This window comes from Eleutherodactylus coqui, chromosome 2, assembly GCF_035609145.1.
Source record: "Eleutherodactylus coqui strain aEleCoq1 chromosome 2, aEleCoq1.hap1, whole genome shotgun sequence".
NCBI classification, from domain to species: Eukaryota; Metazoa; Chordata; class Amphibia; order Anura; family Eleutherodactylidae; genus Eleutherodactylus; species Eleutherodactylus coqui.
Genome location: NC_089838.1, coordinates 200,385,657 through 200,412,121, shown reverse-complemented (window position 1 = coordinate 200,412,121; position 26,465 = coordinate 200,385,657). Strand labels below are relative to the sequence as shown.

Sequence of the window (26,465 nt, the reverse complement as noted above, 5' to 3'; positions counted from 1 at the left end):
ACACACATATACCATCTTGTAAGATATCTAATAAAAATTGTATTACCACTATAAATCAAGCTTTTAAACTGGCTGCCACTAGGGGTCTTCCTTCCTGCTCCTCTGCAAACCACCACAGCAGAAAGCTGTGGAAGACCATCTGAAAATCAGAACTTGTAGACATGAAATGGGGTGCAGACAGCAGCAGAGGGGTGGGTAAGGAGAATCTTTAGATCTTAAAATAACCTTATGGGAAGCTCTGGTATTCTTTAAAGGGGTTTTCTAGGTATAAGCAATTGAGGACCTATTTGGATAAATTGTTCTCACTACAGTGACCATCCATTTCAATGGGAACTTGGCATGTAATACTAAGCCTGGCCACTACCATGAGAACAGAGCTCTCTGCTTCCTTCAGAATCCAGTTCAGTACATGCGTCTGGACAGCTGACTGGCTGTGGTCTGTTGCCCAGGACCCCTGCTGCTATTGATGACCTATCCAGAGGATAGATCATTAGTAGTTTCAATTCCGAAGACCCTTTTAAGTAGTAAAAAATATAAGCTATATATTCCTATTTAAAATATAAGACTAAGTGGTCAGGAAACACTCCTAATGGCCACTGATTGGTGCTCCGAGGCCTCTGCTCTCACTGGCAGCACTCATTTATTTTGATGTAAGGCATAGAAGGGTTTCATTCCTGTGTATATGTTGATTAGTGACTGTTTAAAAAAAATTAGCGGCAGTCACTGGATTATCAAAAAATGTTATTAATTTTTGATTTTGACTTGGTACCTGTTCCAATAATTTAAATTTCCATGGTACCCAAGTATGCCATAACAAATTATTTTCACGTGTATGGTGCTTTGACGAAAATCAAACTTTCAGTCTGAGGAAAAATGCTGCTTTCTCCACTTATCAGGCCTCATTCCCCTATCCCTTTCTGAATTGGTCACTCACTCTGAACTCCCTGCTAAATCTGTCTTGGAAGACAATCTGCTCACTGATGGGTTAACTACATGCTGCCAATACACATTGCTGGAGTGTGAGAGGAAGAAGAAAATAAGGAAGATGGAACAATACCTTTGCAGCGCCACCTATTGGATTCTGGCATTCTTTCAAGTCAATGCTTGACCCTTTTTATACAGGTTTGTAGAGCAATGATTGGGAATAGAAAACAAAGCTAGAATCCATACACAGACAACTGTTTGGGGGTTTTTGCCCCTCATCAGTGTGCTGTAGGATCCTGGCTTGGCTAGTGAGAATCCTATAGACGTGGGTCGGGAGGGGTAACATCACTCCATAGTAAGAGCACCAAGAAGGTGAGTGAGGAGACTTATAAGGCCATCCATGCTCCTCTGGGTAATATGCAAATAAGGAAGAGACATGCTGCTGCAGCTATTGAGTGTTTTACTGTTAAACAGCTACATGAATCTCCTCTATATTGCTCAGTGCTGTGTATAATGTCCTTCATCCGAGAGAGAGAAGAGAGCAGTTAATTGCTCCAGGGATAGAGCCGATCGCATGAATGTAAATAAAAAGTTAGTTTTCAGGTTCTACAGCACACATACGAATGAACCTGTTTTTTTAAATTGACACGATTTTTATTTTTTGGCAATTGTAATTTTTTTTTCCTTCTGCTTTGCTGAGATTCATTCAAAAACTGTGGGGTCAAAATATGCAGTACACCCTTAGATGAATTTCTGAAGGGTCTAGTTTTCAAAGTGGGGTCATTTGTGGGGGTTCTTTAGCGGTTTGGCTGCTCAAGGTATCTACAAGTGTTCTATGGGGCCTAAAATTCCTTCATGAATGAATAGCTAAGCACTAGCTGTTATTGGCTGAGCTGTCAGCCAATCAGCACAGCCCTTTCAGGAGGCGGGGATTTTTAAATCCCCACCTGCTGAAAGTGCTGGACAGCAGTGTCAGGGAGCCAGCCGGAGGACTCGTCTGAGCAGTGGAGAGGTGAGTACAATTTTTTTTTTTTTTTTTTTTCTCTTTACCACTTAATGATGGTTTTCAGGGAAGGGCTTATATTTCCAGCCCTTCCCCCGAAAATCATACTGCAGGGTTTGCCACAAACCACTGCTTTCAATGGGTCCGGCAGCAGCGCTGAACCCATTAAAACCAATGGGATAGCATGCTGTACTTCTGTCACAGCTGTGGCAGAGGATTCCTTCATCCCCGTGGGGATGAAGGAAACTCCTGCCACAGCTGTGACAGCTGTGACAGCTGAGGCAAAAGTCTGCAATATTCTCCCTATCTTTTCAATGGGGCTGCCGCTGGCCCCATTGAAGAGACTAGCGATATCCTGCTGTCATCCCGCCTCTTTTTCTTACTCTGTGGGGTGAGTGTTTTCACTTGCTCTCGCAGTGCAATAGAGACCAAAGCGCCAGTGGGTGTCAGCCTTCAGAAGCTGAGTTGAGGTGCCAGTCGGAAACCACATGTTTAGCACAATAATACAGATTAAAGACTTTAGGGTAAGTTAAAATTGTGAAAGACCTGTGCTCCCTCTTGGATCACGGCCTCTGAAAGTGGCATTCAAGTCATAAATTAACCTCCAGACAAGTGAATGTTTTCAGACAGCTACATTGTCTTGCATTAGCTGTCTATTGTCGTGGTCTTGTATTAAAAACACGTGCTACTTTTTTGTCTGGTTTTGCCTCTATTTGCTCTCATTGGTATGGTTTTCTACTGGGAAAATGCAGATCCACACTTGGCTAATAAATACTAATTACTGCTAATATAGATAAAACAATTATGATGTACTGTTGCCATACAGTTGCAATGTCATCTGCAACCTGAAGATCTTGTGTGCCACAATATGCACATGTCAAACTGGCCTAAGGGCTGATGTGAAGCACAGCTTGGGGTAACTGGATCTGCAACTTGCTTACAACTGCCGTGTGTGCCAAGGAACAGCGTATACTGGTCTCTAAGCAAAAAGGAATATTGTTTATGGTGCTCAGGACACATAACCAGTCGACCAGTATAAGAGCAGTGAGTATTATGGGGTCCTGGAGACGTGATGGGCTTTAGTTTACTATCTATTCCAAAACACAACTGTTATCTGCATCTCATTTGTACGGATTGGCAGGTAATATTTACTCCGGTTCAGCTTGAAGGTGATCAGGCTGACCGTGAGTCACACTGCTTACATAGCGACAACAAACACAGCTGCTTAACCCCTTAGTGACCAGCCCATAGTGTTTTTACGTGCTGGGCTTTAATCCTCCGAGGACGTAAAAACATTCATCCTCTGGGGATTAAAGCCCTGCAGGCTCTGGACGTGACCGCTCCGTGCCGTCTGTTACCAGAGGTAGCCGATATCATGGAGCTGTTATCCCCGGCCGCGGGTATCCACCGGATACCAACGATCGCATTAAAGTGAATGAGAAGTAAATAAAAGATAGTTTCAACTCCCCTTATGGATCGGATCCTTAACGGGAGCTGAAAATACTCACCCCCGTCCAGTGTATATATATATATATATATATATATATATATATATATATATTATAAAAATGAAAGGAAGCTGTACCGATACTACTGTAAAACATGGTTGTAGCATTTTGTGCTTTCCTGAACTAGATTAGGAAAATATTTTAGTAGCTTATTGCATTCCTGTATAAGCATTGTATATTGTTAGTTTGTATCTATACCTTAGTTGAACCTTCAGCTGCCGTTAAATACAATCCCGTCTGATCTGTTTCTAAGGGCTTATGCCCACAGACTGAGCGGGATACGCCTGCGTTTTTACGCCGCAGGAATAAACAAAAAAGTCTTAGTTGGAGATTTTGGAAAAACACTCTTTTTACCGCGTTTTTCCACGGTCTCCATTAATACCATATTAATGGAGACCTCCCGCTGCAGAAAAACACGGTAAAATAGAACATGCCTTAACATTCTTTCCCCCTGCGGCATAATTCCGCGACAGAATCTTGCAAGTGAGGACTGAGCTGTTCGGTTCTTTTGAACCTAAGAGCTGCGTTATTCTGCTGCGGATTTACGCAATGGGGAATGCGGCATAAATGCGGCCATGGGCATTAGCCCTAACAGTAGGCGGACAGTGCCCTCTGCTGTTTAATCAAGGAACTACAGCCAAAATAGACGTATTTATTTTTGAGATTTGAGACACTGTTGGTAACATTGTTAGTCCCATTGTAGCCAGCGCATAGGGCCATAAGGCAAGGCTATTGTCGTGGGCTGCACAGAAGAGTGTTGTAACCCAATTGTCTGTTATTGCTAGAAAAACTATATAATGTGACCTAAATCTATTCAATGCAGTAGATTTTTAGCTTGAAATGCTAAAATAAGCTATTTTTGACAAATCTTTTCCCAGCTGCAGAATATTACAGTAGTAGAGAAGTTGATGATATTTTTAACAAATCTCATCTATGTGCTGCAGGAAAAAAATCCGTGCATAAACTGACCTGTGCCATAGAATAAATTCACATGCTGCATACTTTAATTCCAAGGCTTTCACCCCTGTCAATGAGCAGGATTGAATCTCCAGCATATCCACCTATAAGGCTGGGTTCCCACGGGACGGGACCACAGAGATTTCCCCATCGGAAAGAATACATCAAAACCTGCGCCTTTTGGCAGCTTGTCTGCCTGTATTCCACTGTGGCAATTTCTCCCCATAGAGAGAAGAGGACCCGCCGCGGAAATGGCAAGACAATGGAAGTCGCAGATTTGAATTCTGCACCACATGTTCATTTACACGTGGATTGTCTGCAGCCTGTGGATGAGATTTGTTCAAATCTTGTTCACTTTGCTGCTTAGTCTCGGGTTTAAAAATGCCAGCGGAATTTCTGTGGGGAAAGTCCGCACAGACATTCCATGGCAACTCTGCCCTGTGTGAACCCAGCCTAATACGTATACATTTTGCTGCAGGTGCATTGTGGATTTTGCCACAGAATTCCAGGAAAATCGGCCCTGTGCGCCTAAACAGTCACACAATAGTCCCGAAGGCATTCTGTACTTGAAATAGCACCTTGTGTGTTGCAGTCTTATGGTCTGCTCCACAAGAGACATGCCCTCGCTGGCCAATCAAAGCAATCTCTTCCTGGAGGCGGGATTTATGAGCGCTGCAACCAGGAAGTGGTGATCTATCGGCGGCCGAGGAGTCCAGGAAGCCTGGCGGAGCTGTGGAACTCAGACCGCACCTGCTAGGTAAGTATTATTAAGGCATCCCCTGAGAATAAGACGCTGTGCCTCTATTGTGGTATAAATTGGTAAAAGGCAGGGTCTTATTGTCAGGGACACACGGTAATAGCCCGTTCAGAGACCACTTGATGGTAATGTGTTCTAGGTCTCATCTGTTCCATTACAGAAGAAAACTCTCTACTCGCAGAATCAGTACTAGATTTGCATATCCAATACATCCTTTATCAAAACGGGTACATTTACAGTCCTATATGACTTTAAAATGTTTCTGCCTACAAAATAAAGTGAAGTAGTGTTGTACTTCTCACAACAGCTCTCTGCCGCATTCCCTGGTTTCTCTCTGCCTGATGTTTTTACTCGCACAGCCATGTGAGCAGATAATCAATAAACTGTATAAATACACACACATAGGTGATTACACGCTGTTGTAGGGCTAGTTTACACTGCTGTTAGGCTTAGTTAACCATTTCTATTTCTCTCTTTCTATTTGAGAAGCAGAGAGACGGGAAAAATGGAATTAAATGTTCCCAACCCCCCGAGACCCCCTATTGAGTTCAAGAGTTTTTTGTTTTTTTTAATTTAATGACCTATTGAAATCAATAGGGAATGAAGCAGAAATATTTCATCTTAGTTCTTATATTATGTATCTATGCTCCTCCAATGGAACATGCCTACAGAAATGGTTAACTGAGCCTAAGGGCAGTGTAAACGTGTGTTTGTGAGACAATCCCTTTAGCACACAGGCTATGCTGGAAGTATCCGATAAATAGGCATTCCATCACTAGAATTCTACTAAGCAGGAGACTATGGGATCTCGTCCTCTATTCTATTAGTATGTTTTCCTGGGCTCTTTGATAGAGGTGGCTACCAGTCTCATTAAAGGGGTTGTGCTACAAATATTGTTTAAGGTGCAATCCAACACATAACGTTTCTTCTCCTGGACTAAGGTTAGAATAGTTCTTCATCTTTCTTCTATTCTGTCCACCTCTGTAAATGTGCTGGGTGGTCGCACCTGCTCATTGTTGCTCAGTGGCACATCTGGAGGGATCTCTGGTGCGGTGAGCGACTGCTTCAGAAGCGCTAGTGGTTTCTCAAATAGAGATGCATAGTAAGGCTGGATTCACATGGGCAAATTTCCCATGCATCACGCACAAAACTCCCATGTAAATACAATCCATTGTTTTCAATGTGTCTATTTTCATATTTGTTTTGTTTTTTTCCCCTCTTGCAGCATCGCTGTGAGACACACAAAATGCAGCAAAGTCCTATTTTTCTGAAAAGTCGAAGAAAACGTGACTGTTATCTGCGGGGGGGTGGGGGTGGGGGCGGGGTGGTGGTGATAAGTCACAATGCATTTGCATGCACCCCCCACCGCATGAAAATTGCATGTTGAACCATGCAATTTTCTTGCAACTTGCATCTTGTCCGCAGTCAATCTCATTTTAACAAGGGCAATATTAGTCTGAGTTTCTCTGACCTTTATTGTGCTGGCCTCTGTGAATCCTTCACTGTTAGGACTTTAAAACATAACCTTTAATAAAGCAATTAAAATTTAAAATAGTACTCACAAAGACTGACACACATAATACATAAAGAAAAATATTAATAACTCTGGAAGTGTATCTCAGAGGGTTCTTGAAAATGTAGATGCCATATATCGTGCTTTCTAGGTATAGTGCGATGCCTTAACTGGTATCTATTCGAGGCAACAAATAACCGTTTTAGGGTGATAATACACCCCCACAACGGTAGTATCTACAGTCTTGGGAAACTGATAGTGCCCAAGACCGAGATTATTTATGCTTGGTATTAGCACCAAGAAGGCTTAATCAATATCTGGTAACACAACAGGACACAAACGTATATCCTGTGGATGTTGCAGGATTGGAAGCTGAGCCCGCTCCATCCCGCAGCGGGAGCAGCTGTTACTGATAGCCGGCCTCCCGCTGCAACTGCTGGGATAGGTAACGGCCTTCTGCGCTTTTAAATCCCTACATACCGCAATATATGTAGTTCATGAAATGCACAAAAACTCCTTGCATCACTGGGGCTTTCACATGGATATCGCCCTCGCTTGTGTGAAACTAACCTAAGGGGTAGAAGACTGAGACAAGGAGTGGATTAATCCAAGCAGAATTGGATAGTTCAGAGGCCTACCTAAAGTCTTGTCACCTCTGCAGAATTGATGTGGCATCCGCAGCAAAACCTGCATCCAAAACTCTTCTATTTATTTGGGTGGCTGTAGTCCTATATGTGTGGGTTTTAAATGCCCATCATAAGAGTAACTAGAGACATGTCACTTCTTAATGTAGAATCGGCGTTGGATTTTCTGCACATGGATTAGCCCCATTGAATAAGACTTGTCTGCGAGTGGAAGAGCAGCTGCTGTGGAAGCAAATCTGCAATAAAAACATAGAATTTCACATATCCATATCTGTGGTCCTTCATATATTGCTTTACTAAAACGGCCTTCATCAATACAAAATTACCTTTTACAGTTAAATAGGGGTTGTTGCATGCATAACTCCTAGGGAATAGATACTGAAGTAGTACTGCTTTACAGAAGAAAACATGTGGTTACAGGAATACATCCTAACATCACTTATTTTATTCAGCAAGCCAATATTTGTTTCACCTAAACTTTATCTAAAATGGAAAAGAAACTGATGAAGTGAGTCCACACAATCAAGTTGAGGAGGAATTGGAGCATTACAAAGTTCAGACTTTCTTTACACATAACTTTTGTTTTTGCCCCACCAGTGCTCATAATAGAGCGCCCTGATAGTTGTGACAGTGGCCATCCTCCAACCGCGATAACAATTGTTCCAGAATTGCATGGTAACAGACAAACAGTACAAGAGATACAGTGTCCTTGACACAACCAAGGTGATCTTCACAAAAGTAAACTGGAACTGCTTCTAATGAGGCAGATTGCGTGTTGTCATTAACGGCAAATAGTGCCATACATTCAGTGCTGGGTAAAAATGCACAACTGGCAAAATGAAGATGTGAAGGGTGCAAGACTCAGAATTAAAAATCAGCAGATGGCCAAGCTTTCTCCAGCCTTGTTTCACCAGTATTTCTTGCTTCGAATGTAGATTTACCTTGGTGCTTTGGTACTTAACCTTTAACTGTGGATGTGGAGGTGGAGACTCCTCCCGATTCTAGATTTCTGAGAGTCACGCCCCCCCTGCTGTTTTATTATGTAACGTTACTAAAATATTTAAATAAGTTGATTTATATTTGCATGTTTTTAAATTATTTATAACCTGAAAATTTAATAAAAATAAGTGATTGTAAATTCTTTGCGTAAAAGTGATTTAACATGCTTTTCTAGTCACGCGTTTTGCAGCAGATCCTCCGGATTCCAATCTTGGATCCCGCCATTGGAATCTGCCCATGTGAAGCTAGCTTTAAGGATGCATTCAGACGAGCGTGGTTTACACGCTGCTACAGCAACGTGTAAACCACCCTGCTGACATGCAGGAATTCTGTGATGAATGAGCTGCTCTGTGCTCATGTCCGTGCTGCTGCGGCTCCCTTAGAAGTCTGTGGTCAGGACCATGGACAGTGCCTCAGCAGGGAGCTGACAGGCTAGTCACCGCTCACTGTGCTTTTTTTTTTTTTTGCCTTTTTTTACCAGTGCAGATTCTGCGCTAGCAAAAAAGCTGTGTGAGCACTTTCATGGCAACCTATTGGTTGCTATAGAAGCGTGGTTTACACCTTGCTGTAGCAGCATGTAAACCACGCTTGTCTGAATGCACCCTAAGAGAATAGTTATACAAACGCCATGCATTCTACAGATGACTTAGTCTTACATGAAAATTAGGTGTTGAGTGAAGTAAGGATAGCGCACATGTCAGTAATAATAATCTTTATTTGTATAGCGCCAACTTATTCTGCAGCGCTATAAGATTTGCACATGTGCAGTAAGGAAACAGTATCTATGGGAGAGCTACACTCTTACAGGTATTGTTCTTAAATACTTGTGTGGATTAACCAAAGTAAGGCAAGTACAAGTCATTGACTATATAGTTAATTAATATCTATTTAAAATCATGGTGGCAACAAGTATCAAATGACCTGAATATGTTAAAATATAATAGACTAGTAACATACATATTAAGAGTTAAGATTATTAATAAAATCCAGCTAACCTCTTAGTGATGGGCCCATTTTAAGGCCTAATGACCAAACAATTTTTCAGGTGTCTTTTGCTGTTGCATTCCTAGAGCCAAAACTTTAAATTTTTATGTTGAAAAAGCCGTTTGAAGACTTATCTTTATTCATTTTTAATGTTTAATCCGTTTTTGTGAAAATTTTGCGAATATTATAAAATAAACAATAGCAAAAAGGTCTTTCAGGACCATATAAATGTATAAAACCGATAACCTTAACATTTTCTTATGTAATTTCAAAACCAATATTAATTTCGTAAGTTTCAGGGGATGTCCTATAACAATATATACGGTGTTCAGCATGCAGAATATGTGTGATACTAGAACTCTTTGGGTCAGTACAATTCTGGCAATATCAAGTTTGTACAGTTTGGTGCTATTTCTGTACACACTACATAATTCTTTTTTTTTAAATTTGCTTTTGTGTCATCACATTGCAAGAGCCCTAACATTTTTTTTCCCATCGACTGAGCTCTGAGGGCTTATTTTTTGCGGGATGAGCTCTAGACTTTATTGATCCCATTTCTGGGAACATATAACGTTTTGATCACTTTTTATGCAGTGTTTTTTTTTTCCCTTTTCCAGAGGTAATACTAATCAAAATTGTATATTTTATGGTGTTCACCGCGCGCTATAAATATCTTAAAAATTAATTCTGCTGGTCAGTACGATTTACGTTAATTCCATTTTTTTGTATTATCTTGCTACTATTTCAGTTTTTCTAAAATCAGAAAACCTTTTTATATTGAACCATGAATATGTGTTTTGTTTTTTTTTGTTTTTTTGTTTTTTTTTCTCTTCTGTCCACATTGCTGTCTTTTTTTTTTTTGAGGGTCAAATTGTCCATTTTACTTATTCTGGTATTCTGATGCAGTGTTAAAGGTGCTGCGTCAGATTAAAGCCCATTACTGACTGCTAAAAAAAAGGTGCATGAGCGGTCACTAGAGGGTTGGGTGTCAATACATGACTAAAGAAAATTTTAAAAGGAAAAAATTCATATTGTATAGAGTCTTTTAACAAATTTACCCAAAAAAGAACTCCTACACTACTGTCCGTAACAGGTACTTGTTCATTTGGAGTAACTTGAAATCTGTTGGGATCCATTTGAGTTATGACTACATTTCGGGCGACCCTATGCATTTCACAAACCACTATGTACATTGGAGCTGTTTATTCAGCTATACTCTCAGGCTCATAGTGGTTATCCTTATATATTGGCCACAATATGACCATTCCAATAAATAGATCAGATATGCACAACTGAGGAAGCTTGTGATTTAAAAGGCTTTATCTGTAGCAGAATGATCAGAAATGTTTACATTGATCATGCTTCAAAAACCCACTGAAGCCCATGTTCTGAGTAGATGAGCTGTGCTCCTTGTTGAAGAATACAGTGCACACCATACACGCTGCATTCAAGTTTTTTAACTTGATTTTTTCTTCTCAGCCTTGGGCCTTTCCAGCTCGAGAGTTCCTGAGGAGAAAGCTTATTGGAAAAGAAGTCTGCTTCACTGTGGATCACAAGATTAATGAGGAAAGATACTATGGAACAGTGTTTCTGGGCAAAGGTATTTTGTGAGCGCGTATCTGGTACGGAAGGCTTGAATGCTGTGTTTAGAGCCAAGTAAAACTTTTTTTTTTTCTCTTTTTAATAGTGTAAACCGTCTTATTTAATATAACGCAAAACTATGCACTTCTGCTAGAAGCCTATCTCTTGAAAACATGTAGTTGCCTTCAGCCATGGACATAATCATGTGTTTTTGCTTTTTCATGGTTTGCTAAAAACTGCAATATGGTTGTCTCAAAACTGGGAACACCTGGTTTTCAGAGGTTATGTCACATCAGACTTCTTAATTGTAATCAAATAAAACGTTAATCATAGTAACAGAAGTTTAATTTTTTTATTTTCTGTATTGTTTTTATAATCTGCTATTCGGAGGTATGTTCGGTTTACTCGATGTAGGTGCATGTAGCATTGACTCATTCTTCGGTTGTGATGTTCTTAGATACATCCGGTGAGAACATTGCAGAATCTCTACTTGCTGAAGGTCTAGCCTCCCGACGTGAAGGTGCCAGAGCCACAACGTAAGTGTACTTTCTTAATGTTTGTGGGTCTATAATTCAGTTTTTTGCTTACTACATGATGGAATATATAGACATTGTTTATGAGGGACAGATTTTGCCACACAAGAATCCTGCAAGGGGGGAAGGATTGACGTGTCGTATTTTTGGAACTGTTCTTGCATGAAGTTGGTGTCAGGCTGCCACACACAGATTTGACTCAAGATCTGCTGCAGAACTCCAAGTCTAGCCACTGAGTTCTGCCTTGGATTAAATTGTCTCATTCTCTTAGGACAGTTTACAGCCCATGTGAATGTGGCCATAGGTTTCCCAGGAAAAAACTCTACTTTGTAAACTATTCTTCTAAGCAGACATCCTTTGGTCTGTGCTACTAGGTAGCTGAGGCATAAATTGCAAGTCCAGTTTATCCTCGGGATATGGCATAGATATCTTGATTAGTAGGGGTCTGTCACTTTAGATCCCCACAGATCAGTTGGTGTGAGTTCTGCAATATTTACATCTCTGCATCAAGCTGTATATATTCAGATGCCTTATTTCTAGCAGCAGTTCTGTGTACCATAGGCTTGTCTCATTTTCTTCAATTGGACGAACCCGTAGAACGGCTGCTATAAATAATAAACTATTTTTGTGTGGGCTTCGTGGGGATTTTTCTGCATGCGTTTTCTGGTTTATTTCATTTACCAGTATTTACGTCAGGAACCATATATAGTAACCTGTTTTTCAAACCGTATTCAGATGCTATTGCAGTGGATTATACATGTTGCATATATTCCCAGCATACTTTAAAATTTTACCGTATAAATAATGAACTCTGCAGGCCACATCTTCATATAATACGATTTCCAGGCTAGATCTGAAGAATTTCATATTTTTTTTTTTGTCTATCCTATGTGAACTTGACCTAAAGGTTTTTTCAGCACCATACGATATGGACCGCTACCTAAAAAGGGCTTTTAACTGTTGCATGTCCATGCAGAAGTTAAACTTCTAGACACTAATCAAAAAGGGTATTGCCCTTTATTTAAACTGTACTACTTTAATATCAGACGCATATCTAGCAGAAGTGTATTCCCCATAATAGTAAGGCCATATTCAGACGGTTATACAAAGGTTGTTCTTAAAAGAAATAAAAAATCAGACAGAAAATTGGTTTCCAGTGATAGACCGCAAATATGCCTGTCTGAATGGGCCCAAAGCATGTCCTAATGACTTAGATCTTGACTGTATAGCTGGTTTAAAGGATGCTCATCTTGTTAAACACAAATCTCTCCAGCTGAGTTGGTCTACAACCGTTCCTGGATAATACTTAACGTTATCCTGGTCTCACAGGAGCTTTTTGAATTCTCTTAAGCATCTTGTTTCTCATTATGTGCATAACCACAAGTCCATCATTGATCATATATGATCCCACTAGGTTAGTGGTATTTGTATAGCTTTGTTCGATGATGGAGGTTGCATATTAAACATTACTGAGAAATAAATCGTACAGCGCACAAAGTGCCAAGACTTAAAATAGTCCATTTAATTAGATCGCATTAACCCTTCCGTGGCTCTGCTATTTAACTCCTGGAGCGCCTTTTGCCTTGGGCAAATCCAAAATGCACTGTTGGCATACAAATGCCATTAAGATGTGCTTGCAAGGGTTTTAACTTCGTGTTAATAAGTACACATTTTGCTGCAGGAATGGTTTGAATGAGGGTAGCAGTTCTGATGGTGGACTAAAGCCCCATTTACACGCAACAATCGTTTGAAAGAATGAAGGACTTGGCGACTTTTCCTTTAGAATGCTGAGCGTTTACATGTAAAGATAATCATTTGAAATCCTTGCCATTTCCCTCCATAGCTTAGGAAACACTGTATATGTTAGCTCAGGTGGGCTTGTGTTTATGCAAAGAATCTCTGGCCGGGTGGGGTGTTTAATTAGTGCAAAGAAAACCCATTGTCATCTTGCACATGAGTCATTGTGTTTAGCTGGGCAAACAAATCACCCCTCCCATCATGTCCTTTGAAAGACTGAATGACCGCTATTTAAAAGTTACGACCAACTCAGCGATAAACGGCAAGGCTGGGCGTTAACAGGTAACCATTGCTCACTTTCCCTCGTTTGAACGAATTTTAAGTGATAATCGTTGCGTGTAAATGGGCCTTAAGACAGTAATATTATCTTTTAGATTTAATCGTCTCAGTATTCTTTCTACTCAGCATAAAATTTGACTCCATGTTGGTAGGATGTAAAATATGAAATTAGAACTAGAAAAACTAGGTTCTAAAAACTGGGCTGATTAGTTGTCTTTGCACACACATTGGGGCTTATTTACTAATGCTAATTGTTAAACAGTGCAGACCCACACTAGACAGTCTTAATGTACCTGATTTATCACAGTAGCTCTGCTAATGATAAATCTGACTATATAAATCAATATTAAAATAAACGATCTGTATGATTGGATGATTACAGTTAGTTGTTATCGCGAGTGCAGAACATTTGTACAGGCAGATCACTGCTGAGTATCGCTCACTTCTCGCTGACTTCTTGAGCGGTAAGCATTTAGACACAGTGAGAAGTGAGTGAACCATTGATGATTTTTTTTTTTGCTGCTTGAAAGTGAGCGACAAACTAATAGTAAACGATGGCTTTGCATTTAACCCCTTGAGTGGCACACCCGGAAAATCTCCGGGGCTTGCTGCACTGACCATGCAGTTAAACCCCGGAAGGTTTCCGTGGACAGCTCTAGTGCTGAAATGTGCAGAGCACTGAGCTGTCAGCTGAATTTTCTGGGGTTTTTACTGCATAATGAGTAAAGGGGACTTCCTGTAAAGAGTAAAGAATCCCCTCCCACAGCTGTGACAGCTGTGGGAGGCGACCGCAAAGCCCTCCTATTGATTTCAATGTCAATAGGATGCCGACACCCCCACAGTGATTTTCGGGGAAGGGCTTGAAATATAAGCCCTTCCCTGAAAATCATTTCTATCTGGTGTGAAAAAGAAAACAAACAAAAAAAACCTACTTACCTCTCCGCCGGGGCTCAGGCGCATCTAGCCACTTGGGCCCTGGCACTGTAATTATGTTCTTTCAGCAGGCGGGGATTTAAAATCGGGGATTTAAAAGTCTTTCCTTAGTTTGTTATTCCTGTCTATATAGTTTCCTATAGAAAGGAATAACAAACCAAGGAAAAACTAGCTGACTTCCATATGCTCGGGGGATACATAATGAATGAAAAAAACCAACTCTCAGAACAACCATGCAGATCTAGGATGATATTCTATATGGGAACTTGAAAACTCCGCAAAGGAGCAAAAATGTTGCCCTTGTGAATGTGGATGAATAGTTCTGTAAGCTCTCCTTATTTGCTGGAGCACTTCATGTTTTGCTGCTTTAATTGGAGATGTGTGTGTTAGGTTATTAACTTGCCTCTTTTCCTCATGTTTCACAGGCCTGACCAAATCAGGCTGGCAGAGATTGAAGAGCAAGCAAGATCTTCTAAGAAAGGAATCTGGAGTGACGGGACTGGCTCTAATACTATCCGAGACATCAAATACACAATTGAAAACCCTCGGCATTTTGTGGACTCCTCACATCAGAAACCAGTGAATGGTAAGCACAAATTCCTTTATGCACACAGTCACAGTTATACTAATTAAACCAGCATTGAATGGGCAGCCATAAGATGGGAAGGGAGACACCTTAAGGGTACGTTCATACGTACTGGAAAATCCGCACCAACATGTACGTCCTTTTACGCGTCAAAATCCGCAGCTGACTTCACCCCTTGTGTTGAAAGGGTGAAATCTACACCAAATCTGCAATGCTGTGGATTTTGACGCATATTTAGGTGCCGATTTTCCGCTGATTAATAACTTGTACTCTTCCGCAAATTTAACGTGTACCCTAAAGTGGTTTTTCTTTTACTTAAAGTTGCTTCACAGCTACTATGCTATGTCCTTCCAGGTTGCTGCTGATCAGGACATGTGGCTGTTTCCACCAATCACTGGCTATAGAAGGTCACTGCTGGTAATTGACTGCAGCAGCCACAGGTCCTGGTTATCAGCACCCAGGAAGGTCAGAGTACTTGTAAAGCAATTTTAAGCCATGAGAAAATGACTTAGTCCGTAGGTTCCTCTGTAACCACAATTTGATTGAAGTGAAGAATCTCTTGAAGGTCCTATTCACCCGGGTACTTTTCTTTACAGACTTTTTTGCTTCCATAAAACGCTATAAATTTCAAGTCTTTATCTATGTGAGTTTAGCCCTGTTCCTCTGTCGTTCTGTTCCCAGAAGTAACTGCAGCAGCCACTTATCATTCATAAAGAAAACTTGAGAGGGGAAAAAATTTTAGTTTGAAGGCTTTTTTTTCTGTTTGTTCAGCTGTTACACTCTAATTTAATCTCACTATAGATTTGAATGGAGCTGTGCTTTCTTGATCGCTGGGGGTTGCTAGCGTAAGATGAGCTCCCTAGAAGGTCTGTGGGCAGTGACGGCCCTCGAACAAGCACTTCCGCTGGCTCACTCTTGCGATCAATGGTCTATTTATTCAGGGGTGCACCACTATAGTGTTCCTGGTGTCTAAACAGTCAGACCCCAGCAATCAAACATTTTATCGCCAGTTTTTGAAGGGATAACCTCTTTACAGCCAATAATACACCACTGGTGGAACATAAAGTGGACCCCTTAGTGTGTGTGTGTGTGTATTACATATATATATATATTTTAGAAACATAATTTGACTAAGGGCTCATTCACATTTGAGTCTCGCTCAGTATTTTACATCAGTATTTTGAATAGGTTTAACTCCTAGTTTTTTGCTTTATTGAGAAAAGTGTTAATTGAATGATCGGTACCTCTGCAGTGTTCTGGACCTACGTCTTAGCATTTTTCATTAATATGCATAGATGTATGTGACAATGGCCTAATGTGTATACCGCTTGTCCTACACTTACTGTATACACACTGTAATAATTTACCAGAGAAAACCGTATAAATGACTGAAGTTCACAATGTGAAAGGTGCGAGTCAAACCTTACTGCATATGGAATATCAATGTTTGTTTTGCAGCCATTATTGAGCATGTTCGAGATGGCAGTGTCGTGAGGGCCCTCCTCCTTCCCGATTATTACATCGTGACTGTCATGTTGTCTGGAATCAAGGTATGAAGCACTTTGACCTTTAACTTTCCTGCAGACAGGTTAACATAATGTCTATCAGATGCTGCTGTTTTATAAAAGGTCTCCCTCTTAAAGGGGCTACCTAAGCAGCGTCTGCCAGGATACACCGGGGTCGGAGCGGAAGCCGCTGCTCTGATCCCTGTGTAGTGGTTGTCTCTCACAATTGCAGGCGCTGCTCCCACTGATTTTAATGAGAGCTGCGCTGACCACTACACCGGGTTGGAGCAGCGGCTTCCGCCCTGACCCTGATGTAACCTGGCGGACTTTGCCTAGGTAGCCCGTTTAACTTGCTGTACAGCTTTTCCTGTTTTCATAGCTTTGCAAGGAGCTTCATGCTTCTTTGCAGCAGTTCCTGGGTGACGGGTATGGGCTACTGTCTTGGCTGTCTGTAATGACTTGAGTGGTGTTTTGCTTTGTGTGCTGACTGTTCACACTCCCGTCAAGATGTTTAATTTTTCTGTTCAGGCACTGAAACAGAAAAACTAAGGTAACGGAGTTCTGGATCTGTCCTCTGATGGACCCTACGGAATTATAATGGGGACCATCTTTGTGGCGGAGAGAACAGTGTTGCATCTGAAGACTGTGCTGTTCTTCCTGCCAGATATGAAGGAGTCTTCTGACTGGAGTGTGAACAAAGCATTACAGAAGCATGAAGCTTTGTGAACCTCTTCACTGTTAACAGGGATGGATGCTTGAGTTTACATATGAGGCTCTATAAAAGTAACTAATATATTCTTATTAAAAGTTCTACTCCACAAACTTGTCGGGCAGAACATTTTGTCTTCTAGCGTGTCAAGCTCCTTTCTTGAATTGGCCGCTGATAAAGGATCTTGTGTCCTAATGAGTCCATCAGCCTCCTTGCTCTTAACGTGCTAGTTTCCTATGCGCAGTGCTTTTCATTGGAGGCTGCTAATGGAAGTGTCTGGTCACGTGAGTCTCCATCACTGGCCCTTTTGAAGAAGGGCGCTCTGTACGGTCTGTGGAGATGCTTTATCTGACAAGTGGTCGTATAAAATGAAAGCTTAACACATAGAGGGATCCTACAGTTTCCTGGGAATTATTTGATAAAAAGCAATAGATGTTAAAAATGTGAATTATGCAGTTTAAATAAACCAGAAGCTGCACACGTGAGCAACAACACCTTTGAGAAGGCTCTGAGGTTGGTATTGGATTAAGGGGGGAGATGCTGAACTTGGAAATACTGAACAAGGAAACTTTGTATTCCCAAGTAAAAAGCAATTTAACCCCTTAGACGCAGCCCCTTTTTACTTTATTTTTTTCAGTTTCTGTTTTTCCTCCTCAATTTCAAAAAATCACAACTAGAGATGAGCGAGCGTACTCGGAAAAGCACTACTCGCTCGAGTAATTTGCTTTATCCGAGTATCGCTGTGCTCGTCCCTGAAGATTCGGGTGCCGCTGCGGCTGACAGGTGAGTCGCAGGGGAGAGCGGGCGGGAGAGAGGGAGAGAAAGATCTCCCCTCCGTTCCTCCCCGCTCTCCCCTGCAGCTCCCCGCTCCGTGCCGGCACCCGAATCTTCAGGGACGAGCACAGCGATACTCTGATGAAACAAATTACTCGAGCGAGTAGTGCTTTTCCGAGTACGCTCGCTCATCTCTAATCATAACTTTTTTTTTTCTTCTATTGATGCAGGTGTTTGAGGTCTTGTTTTTGTGGGATGTGTTGTACTACCGGTATATAATGTACTGAAGTGTAATGAAATAAGGGAGGGGGGAAGGTGTGCCTTGATAAGCATTCATTCATGGAAGCCCTGGAGGGCCTTCAAAAGGAACCAAATGGCAGCTAACGATGTCATCGTAGGAGAGCTGTTCGGGAGACCCTCAACAACAATGGGGGCATTTAAATGCTGCTGTCAGAATTGATAGCAGCACATTTAGAGAGTTAACAGTCGTGATCGATGTCAGCGCTGATCGCGGATGTTGCCTGCACCTGCCTTTATGGAGCGGAATCAACTAGCCATCCTGCTGCATATTAACCCCCCACACCCAGGACGTAACTGTACATCCTGTGGTGTTAAACCCAATGTCCATGTGCGAATTTGATTTATTAAATCCGCGTGCGAGTTCCGCAGCTCTAGCCGCCCACAGGAAACAATGGGGCATCCACAATTGAATTAAACCCTGCGGATTTGATTTTTTAGGTATATTGCGGATGCCCCACGCCGCTTTAAGATCACAGCATGCTCCATTTTATCGTGGATGTGGCTCCATTCATCTATGGGAGATGAAAACGTACAATCCGCGATCGCCCATAAGCCATTAAAAAAAATAATTTTTAAGATGATCCGCAGTGCAAACGCTGCGGATATCCACATTAAAATTCTGCGTGTGCCATGGACATTGGGCCTTAAGGGGTTAAAGACTGATGTCTCTGAGAAGGCAGGCAGAAAGGTGTCCCTATGTTGGTGGGGTTCTAATGGGGTGCACCCCTCTTGAACAGTTATGGCAAATGCTTCATTTAGTTAAAATAAATCCGTTTGATAGTTGCCTCATTTTATTACATTCTATAAAACTGGAGTTGCTCTTTCGTATACGCGATACTATAGTGTAGGGATGTTTCTCTGTAATGAGTCTTAATGAATGTCTTGCCATTTATTTTGTAGTGTCCAACCTTCAAGAGAAATGCAGAAGGTAAAGAAGTTCCAGAAGCCTTCGCTGCTGAAGCAAAGTTTTTTACTGAGTCTCGTCTTCTGCAGAGAGATGTACAAATCATTCTAGAGAGCAGCCACAATCAAAACATCCTGGGCACCATTCTTCATCCTGTATGTAACCTTTTCCCCCCATTAAAATAGTATATACATATCTAGTAAGAAAGGCTTTCATATTGATCAAACCTTTTCCCTCGGCAGAATGGAAATATTACCGAATTGCTTCTGAAAGAAGGTTTTGCTCGTTGTGTGGATTGGTCTATAGCGGTGTATACCCAGGGATCTGAGAAGCTACGTGCAGCAGAGCGGTAAGTCTGTTAAGTGTATGTGATCATATTGGGGCACTTATCTGCTCACACCGACAGGTTATATGCTTCAAATTAAACCACATAAGTAGTTCAGTAAGGTAAAAACCATCCCGCTGGTAGGATTTTTATTGCCTGTTGATTCCTTACCTTGGCCACTTGCATTTCCATTATGCAGGAGTAGGTTGCACAGCGGTAAGTGGGTTAGAGGGGTTGAGACTAGATTGAGAGAAATGGAAGAACCTGCTTTGCAGGGAATGCCCACTGAGTTCAGCGTAAGCTGCTTCACATGCAAGCAACAGTGGAAACAAGTCTTGAAAATGAAGAAAACAGTCTGAACCTCTCCAGCCGCAGACTCACTACTAAAATAAAGGTCCGTTAATCTTTTGTTTAATAAATATTGTTGATGGGTTGAACGCAGGTGACACAACTGTCATTGCAAGCTCTACTCCTATTGTACCTACTGAAATGCTGCTGGTTCTTCTAGGCAGTCTCAGGGTGACTACCCACTACAGTTTTTTTTCACTGCGAAATTCGCAGCATTTTTTTAACCGTGATTTCCCGGTAAATTGCGATTTTGCGCGATCACGATTTTAACATTACAAGTTCCATAGACCCCTGCAGAAAAAAAACGCTACGAGTTTCGCAGTGGAAAAAAAACTGTAGTGGGAAGTGACCCTTAAGGGAATCTGTCACCATGGTTCGTGCTGCCTGAACCATGGGTAGTATGAACCCTAGACAGTTGTGCTTCTTGCCCCTGTGGATGTTTTATTCAGAAACGCTGCACGTGTTTTATTAATTACTACAAAAATAGAGTGTAACCTTTCCAAGTCATCGCGTAAAACAAATGGGTAAAAATTGGTATTACTGCATCTGTGAGAGTCCAATTTATTAAAATACTGTTTATTAATCCCTCACGATGTATGCAGTTAGAAAAAAAAATACACCGAATTGCACCTTTTTTGTTTACTCTCATCTTCCACACCCCCCCAAAAAAAGTGATCAAAAATGGTACCAATAAAAAATGCAGGTCACCTTGCAATAAAACAAGCCCTCAAACAACAACAAAAATAAAGTTATGACGGTCAAAAGCCGGTTCCGGAATTTTTGTCTGTTACTACTCAAAAATACACTTTAAAAAAAATCTAAAAAAAACCCTATATAATATGGTGTCTTGTATGTCACCGGAAAAATTAAAAGTTATGAGTTTTTGGAAGTGGAAATACAAAAATGGGAAAAAATAAAAAACCCACCAAGGGATGTAGTGAAAGGGGTTAAAAAATGTGAAATTTATTAAACCAATCAAGGACTTTAAAGCCCCGTATGTCTTGGGGATGGGAAAGTAAAAATGGTAAGAATATGCAAAGCAGTTGAAAAGATATAATCCTTTATAGCAATATAGGCAAGAACTGCAAATTGTAATCTGACACAATCCTTTCATGACTAAAGGTCATTAGACGTCAGACAGTGAATTGGAAAGGGTTAAAGACATTATGATTTAAGGCTGTACAGCTCCGATGTTGGAAGATGTCTGTCAGGGTTCTCTTACTGTATATTGCCAGCCTCTCTGCTGTCGGAGCCTATCCAATATGTCACCTCATGCAGTACTGGCTTTAGCCAGCAGATAGCTCCATTGTATAACAGCAGAGTAAGCCCCCTAGGAAAACTAGGATACAAATTGGATTAGAAAGGGTTAATGTTCCTAACACCTCAAGGACATGGCCTATTTTGGTCTTAAGGGCGCAACGATTTTGGGGGGGATTTTAATCTCTGCTTTTCAAAGCAATAACTTTTTTTTTTTCCGTCGACACGGCCATATGGTTTTTGGTACCATGCTTTGGGTACATATAATGTATTGTAAATTAATTACATTTTTGGGGGGAGGGGAAGAGGAAATAAAAACCTCAATTCTATTTATTTATTTATTTTTTTTAATATTCACTTTTTTTGCATGTTTAATACAATTACAGCTATTCTAAAATGATATTGTTTTGCACAATGAAAACACTTCTTAAAAATTAATTTTTTTAAGGCATCACTGCATTCAAAGTCCCCTAATTTCATTTAACATGGACAGAGCTTGTTTTTTGCATGATTGTTTTTATTGGTACCATTTTGAGGTGCACATGCTTTTTTTTTTTTTTTAAGGGAATTGAACCCATGATCATATGTAAGGCGTTAACACTGATCACCCGCTCTCAGTCACAACTGGCTCCCACTGCAGATTGTGCAGGCTCCGCTTTCTGAGCCCATGCCATGCATAGGATGTAAACTTGTGTCCTGTGGCATTAAAGGGGTTGTCCGGCGATAGCAAGTGGGGTTAAGCACTTCTGTATGGCCATATTAATGCACTTTGTAATATACATCGTGCATTAAATATTGGCCATACAGAAGTTGTACACTCACCCCCTCCGGTGCTGGCGCCGACCAAAGCCGCCTTCTCCCTGGATTAGACGCGCTTGCGCATGCGCAGAAGGCCTCTGCGGCACGAGCACGCCGGAGCAGCCCCTTCAGCGCAAGCGCGTCTAATCCAGGGAGAAGGCGGCTTTGGTCGGCGCCATGGAGACGGGGACGCCAGCACCGGAGGGGGTAAGTGTATAACTTCTGTATGGCCAATATTTAATGCACGATGTATATTACAAAGTGCATTAATATGGCCATACAGAAGTGCTTAACCCCACTTGCTTTCGCGGGACAACCCCTTTAAGGGGTTAATGAGCACTCACATAGAGCCCTAAATGGTTAGCGCCAAAACTGAGAGACCCTTTCTCTGCTACACAGGCTGCCTGAAATGTATGTAATTGGGCCCCCTAGTGCTGTAAATATGCCACTCCAAAAATTAGAATTCCTCTTCTGTAACCCTCCCTCCCATAAGCAAAAGCCGATTGAGCTTAATTTTCAGTTCAAAACTCAGCACCACTATCATTCTTATTTGGGAATTAAACTTACAAACACATTAGGAACCCTTTAGAAATGGAATTATGAGCCACTTTTCCACCAGCTGAGCCTAGATCTAGACAGATGGGAATGCCCATACCTCTCATGGTTGGGTCGTATCCACAGTGTAAAAATGACCTTGCTACCAAAACTGCTTTACCTGTTCAGAACACTTCCCATTCCTGTACCTGCATCAGATCTCCAACTATTTCAAAGAAAAATATTAATGTTTATCTGGGCACATAAACGCCCCAGAATATCCAAATCCATAATGTATCTGCATAAGAAATTTGGGGGTCTCTCCGTCCCATGTATTTTTAAGTATTATAAAGCAGCCCGCTGGGCACAGATTGCACCCATCTATGCTGGCTCCCAGGCCCCACTATGGACCTACATTGAGGCAACGCAATTCTCTCCTCATAACTGGTCGTCCCTACTCCTGGACTAAACTACCCTTCCTGCCCAACTTTAGAAACATGGTGTCATTTTTTTCCTCTATTTTGTTGTGGAGACAGGTTAGGTTCACATTGTCCCCCCGTAATATCCCATCCCCTCTCACCTCACTGCTTTATAACCCGGCCTTTTCACCTGGCTTAGATGCTGCACACTTTGTGTGGTGGCAAACAAATAAGCTTACCTCTTTACATGATTTTCTCATACATGGTAAATTGATCTCTTTATAATCATTTAATGGCCATTATAAACCCCTTCCGGAAGAACGGTGGAGAACAATGCAGGTCTTTCATTATTGGTCCTCCATTATGCTATCATCGACAAAAGTAGAGATGAACTGCATGGAAGCCATATGTAAATTTTGCCCCATACGTCCAGGCACCTTATCTCGCTTCTATATTATCCTAAATGAGACCTTACAGGATTCCAAGCTTCCCTTCATGCTTCAATGGGAGTCAGAATTACACTCCTCGCTGATATTGGAGCGTTGGCACCACTGTTGTCAGACTATGAGCAAAAATAGCTGGCAAGTCTCCCTGACAGAGACCTCCTTAAAGGTGTCGCACAGAGCTTATCTCGTTCCCACGAGGCTTCATGCTGTTTACCCGGAGGTCTCCAGTTCATGTTTCCCGTGGCTGTGAGGATGAGGGCTCACATCACCACATTTGGTGGACCTACCTAACTGCACAGACTTACTGGAAAAGAGTCTCACCTCATAGCCTCTGTTACTGGGAAGAGTCCTGGACTCAACCCTTTTGTCTTATTGCTAGGAGACAAACCTGCGGGTATGTGCAATGCCCCCTTTAAACTTCTGCAGTACATTACAATGGCAGCACGTATCTTGATAGCACAACAGCGGCGAAAACCAACGCTGCCATTTGAGCCACTTATATCTCGCATGAACAAAATTGTTTTAAACGAAAAACTTACAGCTATACGTCAGGATAAAATCATTCAGTGTGAAAGAATATGGGAGCCTTGGATAGCTTATGTTAATGTGCCAAACCTACATTATTTTGTGAGACTCTAAGGCTGGGTTTACACAGGGTGGATTTGCCGCGGAAATTCCGCACGGAATTTAGCCGCGGCAAATCCGCCTGCGGCCGATAATCTCGAGATTAGCCAGCCATGTGGACGAGATTTCTCAGAAATCTCGTCCACACGGGACGGCCAATCCATTGCAGTAAGTCAGGCTGGAACCGCGGCTGCGGCTTCAAAATATGCAGCATGTCTATTTATCTTTTTTTTCCGCTGCGGCCGCGCTCTCCTCTATGGGAGCGCCGGCCGCAGCGGAAGAGCGAGCGGCGGGGCCGCTTCAAAGCCACCGCGGCTTTTTCCGCGGCGGTTCTCCCGGTGGAAATCTCGCGGTTTTTACTGTGGCCAAACCGCGTGATTTCCGGCGGAAATACGCCCATGTGAACCCAGCCTTATAGGGAGAATTGATTAATAAATCACATTGAGATGAACAGTAATATACAAGCTGAACTGGAACTACCCGTCTTAAACTTCCCAAACAATGGAGACACTTTGATACATCCCTTCCTCGTATAATATATAGGGTTATTTTTAATATTCCCTGCATACACTTTATACTTTTTTTTCTATTGTTTTTCTCCCTTTTTCTTTTTTTCTGTTAAACTGTTAATGAATCTCTGTACTCCATTGAAACCTGTCTTTTACCACCTGTGTGGGGTCTTTGAGGCAGTGTGCTGCCATTTTACTAGTTAAATCTCAATAAATTCTTTTGAGACATTAAATATGCCACTCCAGTGGTCTCTCTGCCACAATATGTATTACAACTTATACATTATTCTATATTCATAGACTAACTAGTATTTTTGCCGCCATAAATGATCGTGTTTTCCATATGGATGTGATTATTATTATTATTTTTTTATGATGGAGAGAACCTATACCTGTGGGAAACTTGTTTCCCTATTTGGGTAGTTGGGTACTAATTCTTATTGAAGAGACCCACTGAGTGTTTGGAGACTTATTAACAGGCAGTGCTCTATGGGAAAATGTTTGTCATGTCAGGAACTCCTTCAAAAAAGTAAAAAGCCCCTTTTGTAGACGGGCTGGTTTGACTCACATCCGCTAATATGTATGCTTTTTCCCATGTAGAATTTTCTGGAAATGTAACCCTTAAAGAGGTTTTGTAGTTAGATTTAAAAAAAATCAATAGTTACCTATTCCTCCCCAGACTGTCTTCTTACTGCTTCTCCTTACCGATCTTCTCCTAGTTCTTGCAGTCCCCAGGGTCACGCCACCTCAGACCATCCAGATCTTCCTTTTCAGTAGCGTCCATTTGGTACAGTTCACTTCCTGCAGGTCAGAGTACACTATGTCACTAGTAATGTAGTGTTCACTGCCCACCAGGAAATGCCGAATCCTCGGCAGCCTGCTTTAGCGTGCAGGCGCGGACGATTGCCACAACTGCACATGTGCAGTGTCTTGCTGCGAGTGTTCATAGGGATGTTACTTTGACTTGTACCTTAATGTTGTTGCACACCAAGTACACCCTTAGTATGGCAATGCAGCTCCCTAATAAGAACAGTAACCTCTTTGAGCAGAAGAATGCATCCTGCCACACTGCAAAACTTGTTCAGGAAGGTACATGATTGGAAGGACCCACTAATAACATCTTGGTATCAGCTATTACAGGCCACCCTAGGGGGTTTTGTGGAGTTCCTGCTTCAACTGGTTGGATTGGTTATACAGCAAAACCTCTACTAGCATTGACATCTACTAAGGCCGATTTCACAAAAGGCCATTTTTTTAAGCCCAAATTTTGTCTCTAATAACACCGGCGTGTGCCGGCCCATGTGACCTTGCTGCTGAACCCACGTGATCTCCGGCTTGGCGTCTCCTCCTCCTTCTGCTAATGCAACTCGCCCTTCTCAATCATCGATGACTGGTAATACACTAGTACAGTACTGTACAATTGCACTCCAATGTAACAGCACAGAGAACAGAGTTATAACGCTGAGGATGGATTATGTCACCTGCTGTCTTATGTAACACTACAGAGAACACTCAGTAACCTGTTCAATAACCTGTTAAATGTTCATTTATTCTCTACAGTAGTCTTATATACATTTATTATTGTTTTTGGTATAAAGACCGTTTTTATTCTCCATTAAATGTGGTTTGGTGTGTTTTTTGGAATGTCTAGAACAAATTAATTGGATTAACTTTGATTCTTACGGAAATAATTACCTCAAGTAGCAAGTGTTTCAGGTAAAGCCAATTGCTTTCAGACGGATTACCAACGTTAGTAGAGGTTTTAGACCCAATGTCCACTTGTACACAACGGATTCCACTGCTGAATCCCGCAGCGGAATCCAGCTATGCCCGCAGACATTGGGAGAAAAAAAGGTTCTCTTCTCTCTCTGGCTTCAGTGCGGATCTCCTCTGCGCCGGCCGAATCTTTCTTGAGCACAGTGAATATCCTGCTTTCCCACAGGTCTACGGTACAGCCGCAATGGCAGCTTTGGCTGTGCCGCAGATATGACTGCTTCCATTAACTTCAATGGAAG

General features: G+C 41.7%; 1 protein-coding gene across 1 annotated transcript in view; it reads left to right on the top strand.

Moving 5' to 3' along the window:
- SND1 (staphylococcal nuclease and tudor domain containing 1) overlaps positions 1–26,465 on the top strand; it is a 572,988-nt gene that overhangs the window by 14,213 nt on the left and 532,310 nt on the right. The window contains exons 3-8 of the mRNA XM_066592191.1: positions 10,769–10,889; positions 11,328–11,406; positions 14,838–14,998; positions 16,457–16,548; positions 19,187–19,345; positions 19,433–19,539. Coding sequence (XP_066448288.1) covers positions 10,769–10,889; positions 11,328–11,406; positions 14,838–14,998; positions 16,457–16,548; positions 19,187–19,345; positions 19,433–19,539 — 719 coding nt within the window. The remainder of the gene's footprint in view (positions 1–10,768; positions 10,890–11,327; positions 11,407–14,837; positions 14,999–16,456; positions 16,549–19,186; positions 19,346–19,432; positions 19,540–26,465) is intronic.